The sequence below is a fragment of the Diadema setosum genome, chromosome 17, assembly GCF_964275005.1.
Source record: "Diadema setosum chromosome 17, eeDiaSeto1, whole genome shotgun sequence".
Taxonomy (NCBI): Eukaryota; Metazoa; Echinodermata; class Echinoidea; order Diadematoida; family Diadematidae; genus Diadema; species Diadema setosum.
The window spans coordinates 26830457-26848919 of record NC_092701.1 but is presented as its reverse complement, the minus strand read 5'-3'; the positions used below and the strand labels follow the sequence as shown (position 1 = coordinate 26848919).

The window sequence follows — 18463 nt, the reverse complement described above, 5'->3', positions numbered from 1 at the left end:
CTCAGACCACCTCAAACAAAACCATGTCACCAAAGACCCAGAAGGAGGAGGAGGAGGCGGCGGCTGACCCTCCAAAGTCCTCCACTGCCTCAGGGTCGACAGCCACGCCTGGCAACGGCAGCATCAATAACAAGTCCGCGGCGGAGGCCGGCAACGGAGCGGCACCCAGCGGGAGTGCATCTGGATCTTTCTCCCCCAGCGCTTCTAGCCTCTCGGTCCCCCATGGGGCCCAGAAGGAGTCCGTGCTGATGAGGCTCAACAATCGCATCAAGACCCTGGAGATCAACATGTCGCTCAGCAGTCTCTACTTGGAGGAACTAAGCCAGAGGTAGGAGGACCCTGCTTACAAGTACAGGCAAAATTTGGTTGTAATAGCATGGATAGAACAAACCTTTGATGTAACATGCAAATTAGATTTTTCCTTTCATTGACACAAAGAAATCAGGATATGAGAATATGATCATTTCTGCTCAGATTTCCTCTAGTCAAGGAAGTCGGCCTTAAGGTCCCATAATTTGCGGGGGGTTCCTCACAGTACCTTTTCAAAAATTGCTCTAAATTCTGCATGATTCCATAACATGTCCATGCAACAACCTCAAATTATCAGTGTGTAGGAAATGCTGACAAGTATGTTAGTAGCATAGTACATCCTAAGTTTTGTCATAACACTCTGTGTATCTCATAAGTGTATGCTCAATTGCAAGCAAATGCACACTCATGGAGGTCATGACGAGATACACGAGTAGATCTACTTGCATATGCATGTACAAAAACGTTGTTGTTTTTTTATGTTGAGAATTATGTTGCTTTATTGTTTAAAAAAAATAATAATTCATTCTATCAAGTGTTTGTCCTCAATTTACTTAATAGGGGGATCAACCACTGCACCGATTTTGCATGTTTATGGTAATATATTGTGGGGGCGCTGTGGCAAAGCGGATAAGACTCCCGACTCCCGATCAGAGGTCCCAAGTTCGAATCCCACCCAGTGCTAAGTCTTTGGACAAGATGTTTATACCCACTATGTCCCTCTCAACCCAGGTGTATAAATGGGTACCTGGCAATGCTAGGGTAATAATGATAGCAGGGCACTCTGGTAGAGCAGTGGCAACACTGAAGAGGCTACCCTGGGTAAATAAGACCTTATTATTATATTATTATTGTTATATGAATCTAAATAATATGAATGTGAATTGTATGCTTTGCTAATTTTCATAATATTGAAACATGGATGGATGAGAGAATAATGATGATAGAAATGAGCTTAAATGGTAATGATGATCAGAAAGAAAAGAAGAAAAAGAAGAAAGAAATCGAGTAGGCAGGGAACTATGAAACTATGAGAAAACTCCCTTCTTACGTCTGGCGACATCTTCGAGATAATGGAGGAATTTTATATCTTCTCCCTACTCACCCCACCCACCCCAAACCAGGTATCGTAAACAGATGGATGAGATGCAGAAGGTATTCAACAAGAAGGTCAAGACCATCCAGGAAGGGGCGCAGAAGGCCCAGGAAGTGGTGAGTAGGATAGAGGGCCACGCCCCCCCCCCCCCATCCCACCCCCATTCCTGTTTTCCCTCCCCCCCCCCCCCTCCCAAACCCAGGCAAGTGACTGTTTTGATTACGCTACAAGTCTGTTACTCCAATGCGCTGATCCACAGGTTGAATTGTTCCTCATGAAACTGCTACTGTAAGTCCGTACACCAGGTATGTATGATATGTGGAATGGACCTGGCATGGTGGGACTGCTTTGGCACATAATTAGTCATTAAAGATAATAAAAAGTTTTGGTACCTCAAAAGTTTCCCTGAATTTCCGTGTTTCAGGTTAAAGTATCTATCATATAACTAACACTGTGAGACTTGCTCACCCCAAAGTGCTCTCATTTCTTAGTAATCATGCAATTAACTGCGACCAGCAGCCCCATACGCATAGCGTAATGGGGCTTCGCATTGTAGCATTCAGGATCATGACAGATTTAGTATCACGGGTAAATATCAACTTAAAATCCACAAAATTCTTCAATTTGAAGACTTACCAATTAAGTTGAAGTCTTGAAAACAGGCTTCGGGCAACGTTTGGTTCTGCCAATAGTCCCTTTCTGTTCGAATTGATGACTGAATGTGACTCTGTCGAGAGGACCTTGGGAGAGCTACATACACTGATTACTACGACCAGCGCATACGCACACATCACATGCGAACAAATTTCAAATCCATGAACGGATAAGATGTTTGTGTGCGCATGCGCTGGCCGTCAATTCAGTGTAGCTCTCCCAAGGTCCTCTCGACCGAGTCACATTCAGTCATCAATTCGAACAGAAAGGGACTATTGGCAAAACCAAACGTTGCCCAAAGCCTGTTTTCAATACTTCAACTTATCTGGTAAGTCTTCAAATTGAAGAAATTTTTGGATTTTAAGTTGATATTTACCCGCGATACTAAATCTGTCATGATCCTGTAAGCTACAATGCGAAGCCCCATTTAGCTATGCGTATGGGGCTGCTGGTCGCAGTTATCTACACAGTATGCATATGGGGCTGCACACTGCTGGTCGCAGTTATCTCGCACAATACGTGTACTACCTCGCCGCCGCGGCTCTGGTACGAAACCATTATTGAATGATTACTAAGACATGAGAGCACTTTGGGGCGAGTAAGTCTCACAGTGTTAGTTATATGAAAGGTACTTATCCTGAAACACAAACTAAGACAAGGAAATTCAGGGAAACTTTTGAGGTAATACCAAAACTTTATATTATCTTTAAAAGAGTACCGTACTGACTTTTGGGATGAGATTTTGGGCCGAATGCATAAAACAAGCAATTGCTTGTAAGCAATTGCTTCAAGCAAAAGCATAAGCTCGTCTAGCAAAAGGTCTAGCTCAAGCAATTGCTTAAATCCATATGCATAACCTTTTGCTTGTTCCGCACAAGCAATTGCTTGTGTTTTCAACAAAAGGGACGTCACGCCTGTGCGAACACAAGAACAAAGGCGAGTGACAGCATGTATTTGAAAGGGCATGTGTGTGCGGAAACATTTCCTGACATAGCAGAAGAACTATGAAATGACCCTCATAAATGCACACACAGACCCACACACACATCTATACATACACATGTACTGGCTGATTCCCATCACTGCTTCTGGTAGCCCGGATCTGTCAGATCACACGTGGAGAGAGGTCTCCTTGCTCTACACTGAAGTCAGACATCCTACTTGTTTTTCATCACATTCTGCGTGCTAACCACTGAACATTCCCGTTGATGAAACGAAAAAATCTCTTGTAGATTTATACCACTCCTGCACAAGTGCGGTCTTTCTTTTATGAATATGAAAATGATACTTAAAACGGAACATCCCAGTTAAGCAAAAGCTCAAGTTTATTGTCCCCGCCGAACGAGTTCGAGCAGGGGACTATGAAACGGGCTCCGTACGTGTGTGTGTCCGTCCGTGCGTCCGTCCGTGTGTCCGTCCGTGCGTCCGTCCGTGTGTCCGTCCGTGTGTGCGTCCGTGTGTGATCAAAATGTTCAAAATGCTACTCCTTCGCCATTTCTAATCCGATTTTGATTCTGTTTGCTTTATATGATAGCACTACATGGGAGTTTTGAAACTTCTATACAGAATTTCAATCGTGACCTTTGACCTTGACCTTTGACCTATATTGTACATTTTGCTTCAAAATGCTACTCCTTCGCCATTTCTAACCCGATTTTGATTCCGTTTGCTTTATATGATGGCACTAGGTGAGGGCTTCAAAACTTGTACACAGAATTTTGACCTTTGACTTCTTTGACCTTTGACCTTCATTTTTGACCTGTATTGTACATTTTGCTACAAAATGCTACTCCTTCGCCATTTGTAACCCGATTTCAATTCTGTTTGCTTTAAGTGATGGCACTAGGTGAGGGCTTCAAAACTTCTACACAGAATTTTGACCTTTGACTTCTTTGACCTTTGACCTTGATTTTTGACCTATATTGTACATTGCCTACAAAATGCTACTCCTTCGCCATTTGTAACCCGATTTCGATTCCGTTTGCTTTATGTGATGGCACTAGGTGAGGGCTTCAAAACTTATACACAGAATTTTGACCTTTGACTTCTTTGACCTTTGACCTTGATTTTTGACCTATATTGTACATTTTGCTACAAAATGCTACTCCTTTGCCATTTGTAACCCGATTTCAATTCCGTTTGCTTTAAGTGATAGCACTAGGTGAGGGCTTCAAAACTTCTACACAGAATTTTGACCTTTGACTTCTTTGACCTTTGACCTTGATTTTTTTACCTATATTGTACATTGGCTACAAAATGCTACTCCTTCGCCATTTCTAACCTGATTTCGATTCCGTTTGCTTTATGTGATGGCACTAGGTGAGGGCTTCAAAACTTCTACATAGAATTTTGACCTTTGACTTCTTTGACCTTTGACCTTCATCTTTTTACCTATATTGTACATTTTGCTACTAAATGCTACTTCTGGCGGGGACATATATTACGCACCGCGTAATTTCTACTTTTCCTTGTTTTACAGAGCTTTGAAAATCGTAAGCAATTGCTAGCGAGAACAAGCAAAAGGTATGTTTTATGCATACGTTTTTAAGCAAATGCTTGGTCTCTAAGCAATTACATGCGGGCAGCAAGCAATTGCTTGTGCTTGGTAGCAAAAGCTTCTGCTCGCAAGCAATTGCTTGTTTTTATGTATACGGATTCGAGTAAAAGGGTAGCACAAGCAATTGCTAGCGTTTATGCATCCGGCCCTTTGTGTTTCCATGCTGTAATTTCCACCATCACATAGAGAGCAGCAGGTGAGACTTCATGTGACTGTTAGTCTCATTGAATTCTTGTTGACCAAATTTGGAATAAACAAATATCTTAAAGTGCCATTTCTGATCAATGACATATGATAGCACTGACATTGTGGCCTCATGCACCGGTATATGTGTTAACGGCTCTAAGAGTGCCCTGATATGTGGTCTTCACAAGTTTTATATCTCACTGGTTTACCAATTACTGCACAGTCTTGAAATTAATTTCAGTTGCATAACTGATCACTTCAATCAAATCTTCAGCTCTTTTTCCCAGAAGTACACCTCTTTAGCAAACTTTACTGCTGTTTTAGACCATATTAAAATGGTCTAAAGTATTGCAGTATTTGGGTTGGGTGGATTCTAAAACACTTAACCCCCCTCCATCTGGAAATATATAGGGGTTATCCAAGCAGATTGTTATGCATGCATATATCCTTAAAGGTGAATGAAACCTAAATGATAGCTGTGGATTGAGTGAATGCAGAAATATTTGTAGAATACTTCAGTGAAGTTTGAGAGAAATTGGCCTGTCAGTTTAGAAGTTATGAATTTATAAAGTATAAATTAAGTTTGATATTTGTACTGCAGAGACAGCAGCAGGCGGAGCACATAGAGCGGCTGGAGGCCGAGCTGAAGAACCTGACGGTGGCGATGAGGAATATGACCTCGAGAATGGATGGCATCCTACGAGAGGTAAATGGTCCACCATGCCCCTCGCACTTTTCTCCCTCGCACTTTTCACGCGACACATCCGGGCAAACATGCAGGGACATCCTTGTCTGCACTACCACCATAGCAAGCAATTTGGTTGTATATTTCTCTGTGTCTTCCATAGATTGTCAGTGCAATATTGATTGCAAAACCATGCCAGAATTGCATGATTGGTAAATTTTTAAAAGTGTTTTCATCACACATGGCTGGCACATAGTTTATGGGATATAACTGAGTTTGGTGGATTCTGTAGGAAAAAGGAAGAAAAGTCCTTCCTGGCCCTTCTCCAGAAGAGAGATGGAAAATGTCAACTTGATATTGATTATGAAGATAATGTAGTCTTGATATGCATTATGTAGTTAGCCTCTTCTGAGTAGGCACAGACTATTTTGGTTACCCAGCTGAAATTGTATTATCACAGCATTATTTCACACATTTCTTATGCATATGTCTCCATCTTCAAGCAAAAATCAAGGTTTATCTCAGATTTGTCTGTAATTCCCTTGCCTCCTCTGTCCCACAGGTTGTGGAGCGTCACTTCTTCCTCATGCTGTGTGAGGTGGTCATCATGCTCCTCCTCTTCACCTACTGCCTCAAGCGAACGAGGAGAGGCGCTGGTGCCGTTGGTATGGAGACCGTCTCCGGCCGTGCCCACAAGCCGGTGGAGGCTGCATCCAAGGAGTCCAGCCGTGGCGCTGCTGCGGCGGCAAGCAGCGGTCAGAAACAGCCGGTGGAGGAGGTGGGCAGGAGGAACTCAGACGGCCTGCTGCACGTCCCCGTGAGGGACCGGCTGGGGCTGAGTCCGGGGCTGAGCGCTGGACTCGGCATGCTGAAGCCGGACCCGAACACGAAGACAGGTATGGTTCATTGTCAATGAGGATAGTTATCCTTTTCACCATGTCTTGTGAGGATTGTCAGCATTCTCTCTCAAGCTCTCTCTGAAAAGATCAGAGCAAATTCTCTTTGTGCTCAAAGGGATGGTGTAGTATTGATTGAGATGGGACTTCAGGTTTGGTTTGTCTGTTTGCAAAATAACTCAAAAAATTGTGAACAGATTTGAATAAAACTTGCAGGAAAAGTCGATAATGACACAAGGAATAGATGAATAAATTTTGGTAGTGATCTGGGAATGTTTATGGATTTTTTGAAGGATTTTTTATATTTTGGTGTGTAAGGTCAATAAACTTTGGAGTTCTAGCTGCGCATACTGGAGGTTTACATATGCGCACTAAAGCGTGTGCTCTGCTGATGACATAAACAAAAGGCTTCTATATTGCATGCGTGTCGGTGTATGGGTGAAAATGAGTTGCTGGCTTGGCGGAGGTTTGCACTGTCCGAGTGCTTTTCTAGTTTTACTTTATTTTACTCTGTTTGTATTTTGGTAACTGTATCAAGATACCCTTATAGGTAGGGGATACCTTTTACAGACCTCCCAAAATGCAGCAAAACATTGAATATGAACCTCAGGGGACTTGTTTAGGCCACTGCTGAGAAATATGGAAGTCAACAGTTATCCGCAATTTGGATAATGCACAAAACTCAACTACTCTGTAGTTCTGTGTGTCAGCCACACTTAAGCCTTTTTGTTGCAGTCTTCTGTATTTTTTATCTATAAACACAAATCTAAAAGTATAAGAGCTGGTGTAATAACATATAGACTGTGTGGCAAGAATGTATATAGAAATGTTTGTAAGTTTTGATGAACTTTCTTCACAAAATATACATGATGGACACACATGCAGTGCATGGGTCTGCAAAGGTAGCCTAGTAATGTACTGGAATTTACGGTGATCCCCGAAAAAAATTCAATTCAAAATCTAACCGTCAATAAAAATGTACTAAATGTTACCTTCCACTTTCAATACTTTATGGGAGTTTCTAAAATGATACTCTCTTCAGCATACCACTGCATTTATACAACTCTTCATTTAAGGCATGCAAATGGGATTCCCTACCTTTAACCTAACCCCAAACCCGAAACTCTAACCCCTTAAAAAAACTCATAAAACCCTAAGTGAACCTTTGCCAAACCGTGAACCCTGAGCCTAATTGAGAAGTCATATCTTGATGGATACAAAAATGCATCAGCACTGCAGAATTTGCCCAGGACTTGATGGCTAAGACACTGATTTCCCTTTGCATACACACACAGGCAGCTTGGATGATCTTCTCATTATTGGACCCACCACGCCCCTCAGAGAGGCCCTACGACAGGTGAGCTAGTTTGAGTTAGTCACGTGACCAAGTTAGAGTTAGTCACATGACCAAGTTAGAGTTAGTCACATGACCAAGTTAGACATAGTTACATGAATGAGTTTGACGTAGTTACGTGACTAAGTTAGAGTTAGTCAAGTGACAAAGTTAGAGGTAGTCATGTGACAAAATAAGAGGTAGTCATGTGACAAAGTTAGAGTTGATCATGTGACTGATTGTAGACCAAGATCAGGTGGCTCAGGGAGGTTACAGTCCCCGAGGCAGACAGAAAAGATCCTCAGTTCCGAACTCGATGGGAGCCATCAGTGTTGCATGAATGTGAGGGCAGGTGTTCCTCTTTTCACAAAACTCTATTTCCCTTGGGGTAAGAACATGTTATCAATGGAGATGTCCTCCCCCCACCCTTCTATCAAATAGCATTAGAAAGGGTGGAAGAAATGAGATTCACCTGTAGTACGTATATCATAGAAAACATAAAGCACTGCCTCTTAACACTTTGTGTACTCTGAGTGCTGATTGGCACAGAAAACTCCATAGCATTGTACACACTGTCCAAAATCCCTTGCACAGTAAGGTTTACCAGTAAACAGGAGATTCTTGATTATAAACCGTTCAGTGTTGACATTTTCACGCATTTTGCGCAACCAGAAACTAGCGCAAAAATAAAAGCACGCAAATATTTTTGCTTGCCATATGTTCCAATAGTTGATGTCTTGATTCCGCGGAATTAAGAACACGCGAAACTCTTCTTACCCCACTGAGCATGAAAAATTAGTAGCGCGAAAATATCCACTTTTCCAATATCATACCAATGCTGTTTTGTTCAATGATTCTATTGCAGGCATCAGAGCCATCCAAGCAGAAACATAAAAACAAGAACAAAGGGCGGCATAAAAACAACCAGCAGTCGCAACAACGACCAGCATCGGCGTCCTCAGCCTACGACCACCAGTCCTCCGGTGCCTTGGCCACATCGGCTTCATCGTCGTCATCATTATCGTCCAGTTCATCCCTCGCATCTCTCTTCTCATTGTCATCGTCCTCCTCGTCATTGGCGAAGACGGGTGCGGCAGCGGCAAAGCATTCCACCGCGGGGCTCCTCTTCCGCGGACCAGCGGGAAGAAAGAAGAAGGGGCAGGGAGGAGGAGAGGGCGTGACCAAACAGGGTACCGGCGGTGGAGCGGAGGGGCGGAAGCGCCCCCCAGAGGTGATGGGGGAGGTGAATGGGGCTCAGCAGGGGAGCGGAGGCACGAAGGTCAATGGCTGGAATGGAGGAGGCAGTGGCGGCAGTGGCAGTGGCGGTAGTAGGCAGGGTGGTGGCAACGTGGCTGGTGCCAGTGGTGCCAGTGGTGGAGGAGCCGGTAGAAAACAAAACCATCATGTGAACGGATACAGTCGAAGATGATTGCTATATAAACTACTGTCAAAGTGGAAATTTTTGCGCATTTCGTGCAACCAGAAGCTAGCACGAAAATAAAAGCACGCAAATATTTTTGCGTGCCATTATGTTCTAGTAGCTGATGTCTTTATTCCGTGGAATTAAAAACACGCAAAACTCTTCTTACCCGGCCAAGCATGAAAAATTATTCGCACAAAAATATCCACTTTTACAGTATGACATTATACAGTATTTCTGCTCACCTTGCACCTCTTTTTATTCCTCCGGTTTGCGTCAAAAACGGGACAATGTACCGTCCTTAGTATATAGCCCACTACGTTGCAAGAACAGTAATGAGCATCTGCAATTATTGGTCATGTTACTTTGTTTTACAATATTTTCATGTGAATGATGTACACCATTTAATTGTGCCAGCACATTGACAAATGCATACAATATGTGCAAATGATGGTAGATGAGGACAAAGAAAATGAAATTGCTACTATTGCTACCAAAGTTTCTTGCATCCCAATAGTATGCTCTCGCTATGTCAACCTTTCCCAGCCCATAACCTTGTGAGATTGCCAAATTGTTCGAAAGAGCTGGACATATTTCGTGGTGATACCCCACTGAAAGCAGACCAAAGTTTAGAATTTAGAGTCGATTTGAATCAGTTTTGTTTTGCTTGACCGTTAAGAAAGCCTTAAATGCTAAATAAGCAAGCAGTTACAGGACTAATGGCTTTTAGACCCATCAGAAGCACTAGGCGTTGAGAATAGAGTACCTTGCATAGAGGCATAACTGCTGCAATCAGAGGGTACAAACTAGAGATGTCATGATTGATAATCAGTGGTCTTATCTACTAATCTACATTGTACAACACCTCCTCGACAGTGTGTGTGTGTGTCTACAGCGTATGTATATGCCATGGATACAAAGCCTTATTGTGGCGGTGTGGCATTATGTTGTTTGCAATAAAGCGTAGTCATGCCCTAGATTCCATTGTAACGGACATGAGGACTGCTCTTGTTAAGCTGTTTGTACTTATTGCAAATTGCAAATGAGGACAGTTGCTTTGGCAATGATTATAGTCGTGACAATGATTAAGATATTTGTGACTGAATATTCATACCAGGGTATACTCTCCAGTAGTGAGAATTTGAAACTGTATGATCATTTGAAAAAGTGCATATAATCTGTAGTTGCCCTTTTTTTGTATTACCAAATTCAACGCTCTGACATCCGTTAGAGAAACCCTCCTCTATACAATTGCATTTGTCTTTTGATCACACGTAATCAGACCTGTGAGGGCTTATTTTATATCTACAATCCCTGTGCCCTGGGCGCAGACTGTTTGATCCACTTTGGAGAATAATCGCTTAAACAGTTGATTTAATTTCTACTGATAGCACTGTGTGATATATCTTACAGTATGTCCTTATGATGCACTCAAGTTATGATATGACACATAATCAGCAACCGTTTGAGAAGTCTCCTTGTGCTATTCCTGTTATAGATGTGTTCTTGTCATTGCTGTAAAACGAGGAATATTTGCGTGCATTTTAATTTCACGAGAGCCAAGATTCACGAAATCAAAATGCACAGGAAAATTCTTGTCTACACTATACGCATTGAATGTTAGAGGCAACTCACGAAAATTTCATGCCGCGAAATAGGCCATCGGCTCCATTTTTCGAAAATTTCATGCCGCAAAAATATCAAGTTTTACAGTAACTATTCTGTCATTGGTGAATGGCTGACTTGTGTAGAAACTGATACCTTTGTCAGTGGAAGAATCCCAAACCCTCTTTAACTCTTTACGTGCCACGTTTGCATGCCCCACTCAGTCGATGGTTTGTCAACTTCGCATATTCTGCTCAAACGCACAAAGCCGCCCAAACCGATCAATAAATCGCTCAATGCCAGAGTACACCGAAAGCATTTCTCGCTGTTCCATTTCTGTCACGCATAGCTTGCATTTTATTCGGTAAATGAATATCAACTAGTGTTCCTAATTGGATTTGCAAGTAAATTCCTAGTTTGTGTGAATGTTTCCTGTGCACAAGTGATGCATCTACAATAATGTAGCGACTATTCCTTTGAAAGAAAAATAATCATACATTTGTCATACAATTTACATCAAATCAAAGCAAGGCATTTTCTCTACAACTTTGCTCATTACATGTCGAGGGTAACACAAATCTATAAAAATTACATAGATTTGAAAAACAGAATGTTTACCCAAAGGAGGACTACATTGCTGTCTCAGAGTAATGTGGCACACAGGGGATTCGAACCATGGCACATAAAGAGTTAAACAGTAGTTACACTGTATCTTGTCTGGACTGGCCCTTTAAATGTTTTTTCCTTATGCAAAGCTTGACACTAAAAAGACTAAATATATGAAAACATAGAAACAGAATATCGGTGAAAATCAGTACTATATGGAGATTGATGAATGTGCCGTGTAATACACAGTAACATGTATAATTTTCAGTTGTGATGTACATACCATTCGCTCAGTACTCACCCTCAAGCAATGGCAATCACTTATCATAATTGTTCATGTGTGCAAAACCAATTGTGAATGTGGGATTGGGGGGGGGGGGAGCAAATAAAGATCCGACCTAGCTTGTGGACTTTTGTTAAAAAATTATGTATGATTATGCTGAGAGTGAGAACATACCCAGTCAGACATTTCCTGTCATATTAAGCAGCTGCTTTGCCAAATTTTCTTGTAGGCTATGAATGTAGCTCACTTTTGTTGTGCTTTGAAGTCATGATTGTACGGGAAAAAAAAAAAACGACGAATAACTAAGGCTGCAAATTAACTCAAGTACTCTCTTGTGGTGCTTTACATTGCCTCAGATTGTGTCAAGTGGAGAATATTTTATTTGGACAAAAACTGACTTTAATTTGCCGTAAGGTAAGTTAGTGTATTCAATAAAATGTTGAAAGATAACCTCTGTACGTTGTTAAATGAGAATATTGGCACTAAAATCTCCTTACGCAGATATGAGTATGCTGGACAGTGTATTGTGATGGATGCCTTTTTTTTTTCATGAATTGATAAAAATTGATTTGATGACTGAACTGAATCTTGAAACAGTTCTGTGAATTTTAGTCTCTTTCAAGTGTTCTTTATTGTCTTGTTTCGGTTGGTTATGAAGTCAAACAGAAATATTACTCTTTCCTTCATCCATTTTCTTTATTCTTTATTTTGTTTTTGTTTTTGAGGAGATAACAATTCCAATAGGGGAGAGAGGGGCTGTATACTTGTTTATTTGTTTGTTTCTATGCCATCACCCCTAAATGGTGTCAGGTGATATGTTTTACAGATGGTCTGTGAGTTTCTTAATATGAGGTCCAGTTTGCCATATGAGGTGTAGATGTGTCAATCAGATTTGGGCCATAAGCCCTAAAGGTCAAAGGTCAAAGGGCAGTGGTCTTTGAACTCTGGGTAAAAGTTCAATTCTACTGCCATAACTCCAGTAAGACCTGTCAAATGGTAGTGTGATATTCCAAGAAGGATATGTGTATTAAGGTAGATATTTGCGTGAAATGACACGGGTCACGGTCAAAGGTCAAATGTCACTGTACTTTGGCTTATAATTTTGCATTTGAGTCATAACTTCAGTTAGGATTTCCACCTGTCTGAGGACAAAGAGAAATGAATTAAAAAATTAACGAAATTATCATGTCATGGACGAAATGTTAATTTAGTTACAAAATGTTGTCATTTCATTACAAAATGATCATTTCATCGACGAAATGACTGAATTCGTAACGAAATATTCCATGCGACACTTGGCGCTCCATGGTTTTTGTCCATGGTTTAAACCATGGTTTCATTTGTACCACCTTCGTGAATTCGTACCTGTGGCAGAATATAGCGCTCAGGTGAGAAATGAGTGCCAAGTTTCCTGGAATTCTACAGGAATGTCATGAATTTTACATATCTTCATATCCTGACAACAGAATTAAAAACACAAAAAACAAAAACATTCCTGACGTGGGGAATTATTTGTGCATGTAGAGATCCACATATAAACACACAAGCATTTTCCAGATTCCTCTCTGGATTCGCCTTGATTTTGATGCGTGAATGTTTACCATTTGTTAGCCATTCCCAAGTATAGTCAGACAGGCGTCTATGAAAAATGTGTGCTTCAGCAAAATTACGTGTAAGTTTGCCTGCAACGGGTTAAAGGACAAGTCCACCTTCATATACATGTGAATTGAGAAAATGTAGCAATATTAATAGCACACAACAGTGAAAGTTTGAGGAAAATTGGGCTATCCGTTAAAAAGTTATGAAATTTCAGCTCCGTCATAGCTAGATGAGAAAATTACCACAGCTTGTGATGTCACACGTGTAGAACAATATAAAGAAAACATGAAGAAAATTCAATATATTTTCACTTTTCTCGCATAATAAAAGAGCACTAGACATGCCTCTTTCAGAAGGCAGGGTAGATGATATTACCTTTAACATATGTCAGTGGCAAGTTGAGGGAATGTACTTTTTCCAAAAAGTGAAATGTTGTGAAATTCTCTTTATATTTTCATTATATCATTCAATACATTGACATCATTATTTGTAGTAGTCTTCTTATCCAGCAGTGACTGTGCAGAAACTAAAGAAAATAACTTTTGAACAGATTGTCTGATTTTCCTCAAACTTTCACTGATGTATTCTACTAAAATTGCTGCATTAATTCACTCAGTCCACATGTATTTATAAGGGTGAACTTGTCCTTTAGGTGACTTTGAAGAAGGCAGAGGGACATCCCAATTGACCTGCCAGTGAGTCCTCCCCTCTCCACTTCTCTGGACTTCACCCCAATTTTATGTCATCGACATGCTTACAAACTTCCTGTAATCAGATCAAACATTGTTTGTAATTTGATGGTGCAGTCAGCCATAAAATGGTCTGCACTGACTTTGAACCTTCAGACTTTTCAAAACATTTGTTAATCTTTCAATAAGGAGAGCAGGAAAAAAAAACCAAAACAACAACAACCAAGCAGAAAATGATAGTTCACATATTAGTGCTGCATGGAAAGGTTTTGTTAATTTGATTGAAAAGAATACACATCCTCCTGTAAATTCCAATGTGCAACTGGTCCGTGCATGGATATTTATGACACACATTGTAGTTTTCATGAAGTTTTCATGAGCTTTCATGAAAACTAGAAAAGATCTGCATTGACCTTTAGGTACCAAAGCTTGTATGGTAACTTTACAACTAGCTTATTTGGATAGCATGTTCATGCCAGCAGAAAATTTATATGAACCTTCCGTGATATCAGTGGGTCCCATGCCGTCGCATCAGCCAAAAATAGAATCAGAACATGTGGCAATACATAACAGAATCCTCAGAATCGTTTTCTCACACAGGCTAATCCCTGACAAACCTTACAGTACTTTGTCTCTAGGGTCAAAATAATGTGAATATCCAGTATGTGGCAAGTTTTTTTTTTCGTGTGTGTGTGTGTGTGTGAAAAAAGAATGATTTGTTAGTCTGGATCTTAATTTTGGAAGTCAAAAAAACTATACTGTTGTTTTTCGGCTTACTGTTTTGGAAGACCCATATTGTTTTGGTCAATGAAGTTCCCCTTCTTTTGTGTATGAGGCAATAAAGTGTGAGTGTATATGCTTAAATTCCTCCCCCACCCCCCCCCCCCAAAAAAAAAGGCAACAACTTTGTAATACAGTCAGCAGTAGCACTTAATTCTTTTGAAAGGAGTATGCAAAAATTTAGAGCAACCATTTGAATTCCTTCGATGCAGCTGTTGCCACAGAGTTTAAAGTTTGTATGAGTGTGTGTGTGTGTGTGTGTGTGTGTGTGTGTGTGTGTGTGTACATAATCACAGCGCAAAGTGAGGGGTGCACGTCACGAGACCGACACCCACGAGTCATACAGCCTACAAGTTATACAGCCCACGAGTCATACAGCCCATGAGTTAACGACACTAAGCAAACAAGGCTCACGAGACCGATCAACACATTAAACCCCGTGTTGTATCTGTCGAACTCGTGGGCTGTTTTTACCTAGTGTCGGTCTCACGGGCTTGCCTATAAGTGTCGAACTTGTGGGCTGTAGGACTCGTGGGCTGTATGACTCGTGGGTGTCGGTCTTGTGGGATGACCCCAAAGTGCCCTGCAATAGATCCTATATGACATCAAATCTCCCTTTTCTAAACTGTACTTGTGGTCCTACAGATGACATTTCAGTCGCTTATTTCAGTGGGAGAGGAACTGCCGGCGTTGGTACATCACTTCAGGGGGGTGTTTCATCAACGTTTGTAGGCGCCGACAACTTGAATTACCATAGTAACAGTCAGTCACCAGAGCATCTCAGCCAATCAAAACCAAGCATTTGCTGAAATTGGTCAGCGCCGACAGTTGTCGGCGCTGACAAGCGTTGATGAAACACCCCCCAGAACTCGGGGATCCCTTCTTTCAAGCAACTGTCCAGGAATTCCGGTGGACATTTTATGTGTGCCCCTGTATGTGTATGTGTGTAGATTACAGTATGATTTTATGTCAATATAGGCGTGCCTTTGGCTGGTTCATATCATCCGTGTACCCACTGCACGGTAGATATACAATGAAATTTGATCTGTTTGTGCCCATCATGTACCAGCATGTTTCTCCATGCCTCCTGAATTATCTAGCGAGTCACTTTTGGTGTTTTTTGTTTGTTTGTTTGTTTGTTTGTTTGTTTGTTTGTTTGTTTGGTTGGTTGGTTGGTTGGTTGGTTGGTTGGTTGGTTGGTTGGTTGGTTGGTTGGTTGGTTGGTTGGTTGGTTGGTTGGTTGGTTGGTTGGTTGGTTGGTTGGTTGGTTGGTTGGTTGGTTGGTTGGTTGGTTGGTTGGTCGGTTGGTTGGTTGTTAGTTTGGTTGGTTGGTTGGTTGGTTGGTTGGTTGTTTATGTTTGTTTGTTTGGTTGCATGGTTGGTTGGTTGGTTGGTTGGTTGGTTGGTTGGTTGTTTGTTTGTTTGTTTGTTTGCTTGTTTGGTTGGTTGTTTGGTTGGTTGGTTGGTTGGTTGTTTGTTTGTTTGTTTGTTTGTTTGTTTGTTTGTTTGTTTGCTTGCTTGCTTGTTTGTTTGTGTTGCCAGACTGCCTTCAGATGTGCCCAGAAGTAGTGTCCGTTTTCTTGTGGTGCGATGCGTGTTGTGTCTTCTGAGGATCGGTTTGGACCAATCGGGCACAAACCACGTCGACCATTACTTGTCTGATTTTCCTTATGAATCTTGGCTGGTTTTACCTGACCATGCCCTGTGAGTGCTCAACATTGTGAGAAATCTGTGATCTGTACACTTTAATTGTGCATTGTTGCAAATTTGTGATTTGATGTATCAACGCGAGTGATTTTTGTAATAATAAGAGGTGCCTCGATTTTCCATCCCCAGTACAAATATAAGTTTAAAGAATATGTGACTTGAAAAATTAAAAAAGAAAATATCTCATTGCATCACCCCATGTTGATCAGCTTGTATTTCGTTTTCAAATTTCTGTTCATTTTTTTTTTTCATAATTGTCTTGGTTTCATGGGTTATTGTTTGTGATTATGTTAATGATAATAATTATCAAGATCTTAATCTTATGCAGCAATTAGATATTTCGCTCAATCTCTCTTTCTCTTTCCTGTTAGTTCCATTCACATAAAAGTCCTTAGCTTTTCAGTCTCGCAATCAATCCACGCGTTCTTTCCTGATCGTACAGCAGAACCTAGAGAACCTAAAAACTATGACAATAACCTTCTTAAATCAGTTTTTTAAATGCTGAGTATATCAGCTGCGTACAACTGCAAAGAAATGTAGAGTTGGAACCTGCAAAATCGGCTTGTTTTGAGAGGGTTTTGTCATATCCGAAATAGTGAGGTTCCACGTAAAGGACCCCTGAAATCCAAATACATGTTGGCTTGTGTTGATTTATGATACCCTCAACATCACTTTTGCGATGAAACGAATATCTAGAAACATTCCGTATATCTTTAACGATTTATTCTTCTATTTTTCTTCAGATTACTTTGGAACGCCCACAAAAAAAAAAAAAAAAATCCTTCCAAACCAATATTCCTCGGATGACCTCATCTGTCAATCATTGCTAAAGTACTGAAATGTTTAATAAAAGACATTGGAATGCATCTTCCCCTCGACTCAGCATAACTTGCATGTTCCCTCGCCATGTCTTTTGTTAATCACATTATTATATCGCAGAAGCATATGTTATGCTGAGTCGAGGTCATCTGAGGAATATCGGTTTGGAAGGGTTTTTTTTTTTTCGTGGGCGTTCCCAAGTAATCTGAAGAAAAATAGAAGAAAAAATCGTTAAAAATATATGGAATGTTTCTAGATATTAATTTCACCGCAAAAGTGATGTTGAGGGTATCATAAATCAACACAAATCAACATGCATTCGGATTTCAGAAGCCCTTTAAGTGTATTATGTGTAACGTATTCATCTTCTATTTCTTCTTCTTTTCCTTGTCCTTCATTGTTTTTTTTTTTCCTTGTCCTTGATTTTTTCCCCTCTTGAACTTCTTTGTCCATCTTCCTTTCGTTTTCACTATCCTCATTTTTCTCGCTCCCCCACCCCTCTCTCTCTTCCTCTCTCATTCCTCATATCCGGTGATTGTTTCTTGATCTTTGGTAGCCTTGTGTCAATGACTTTGGTCATTGCGATTTATTAGAATATTCACGCTGGTACTGCGGCTGCATTACATGATAGGAGGCATTTGTGCAGTCATTTTTAATTTTTGATTTTTATGTCTCCGCCACAAAGTGTCGCCGGAGGCATTATGTTCTGGGGTTGTCCGTCCGTCCGTCCTTCCGCCCATCCTTCCGTCTGTAATCAATTTTGTGGACAGCATGATTTAAAAAAACCGTTTTAGATATCCTAATGACACTTGGCATGTATATATATTAGTAGGCAAAGTTGTGCCTATCAACTTTTGAGTACACATGCTCAAGGCCAAAGGTCAAAAGGTCCAGGTCAAATGCTCAACCATATCTTTGCAATGACTGAAGGTATTTTCTTGAGACTTATTGTATATACAGTATGTACTGACAAATAAAGATTCTCCAGAGAGGGTTTTGGGGTCGTGAGGTCAAAGGTCAAGTAAAAATGTCAAAAGTTCATTTTTTCTCCATATCTCGCAAATGGTTTAAATCTTTATGGAACTTAATTAGTGCATACTATGCATGTACTGACTGGCAGTGATTATCTAGGGATTTTGGGGGTCATTGGTCAAAGGTCAGGGGTTCAAAGGTAAAGGTCAACTCCTCAAAATTTCACTATTTCCCTCGTATTTATGCAATGCCTGCAGGATTTTTCTT

The 18463-nt window shown here is 40.8% G+C and overlaps 1 protein-coding gene across 1 annotated transcript; it reads left to right on the top strand.

Annotated features, from left to right (window-relative positions):
* The first annotated feature begins 6 nt into the window (after positions 1-6).
* Positions 7-13083, top strand: LOC140240818 (uncharacterized). Its single transcript, XM_072320588.1, has 6 exons — positions 7-328; positions 1434-1521; positions 5404-5508; positions 6050-6383; positions 7679-7740; positions 8582-13083. The coding sequence occupies exons 1-6, from the start codon at positions 24-26 to the stop codon at positions 9143-9145; spliced, it is 1458 nt and encodes a 485-aa protein (XP_072176689.1). The 5' UTR covers positions 7-23; the 3' UTR covers positions 9146-13083.
* Positions 13084-18463: the final 5380 nt, after the last annotated feature.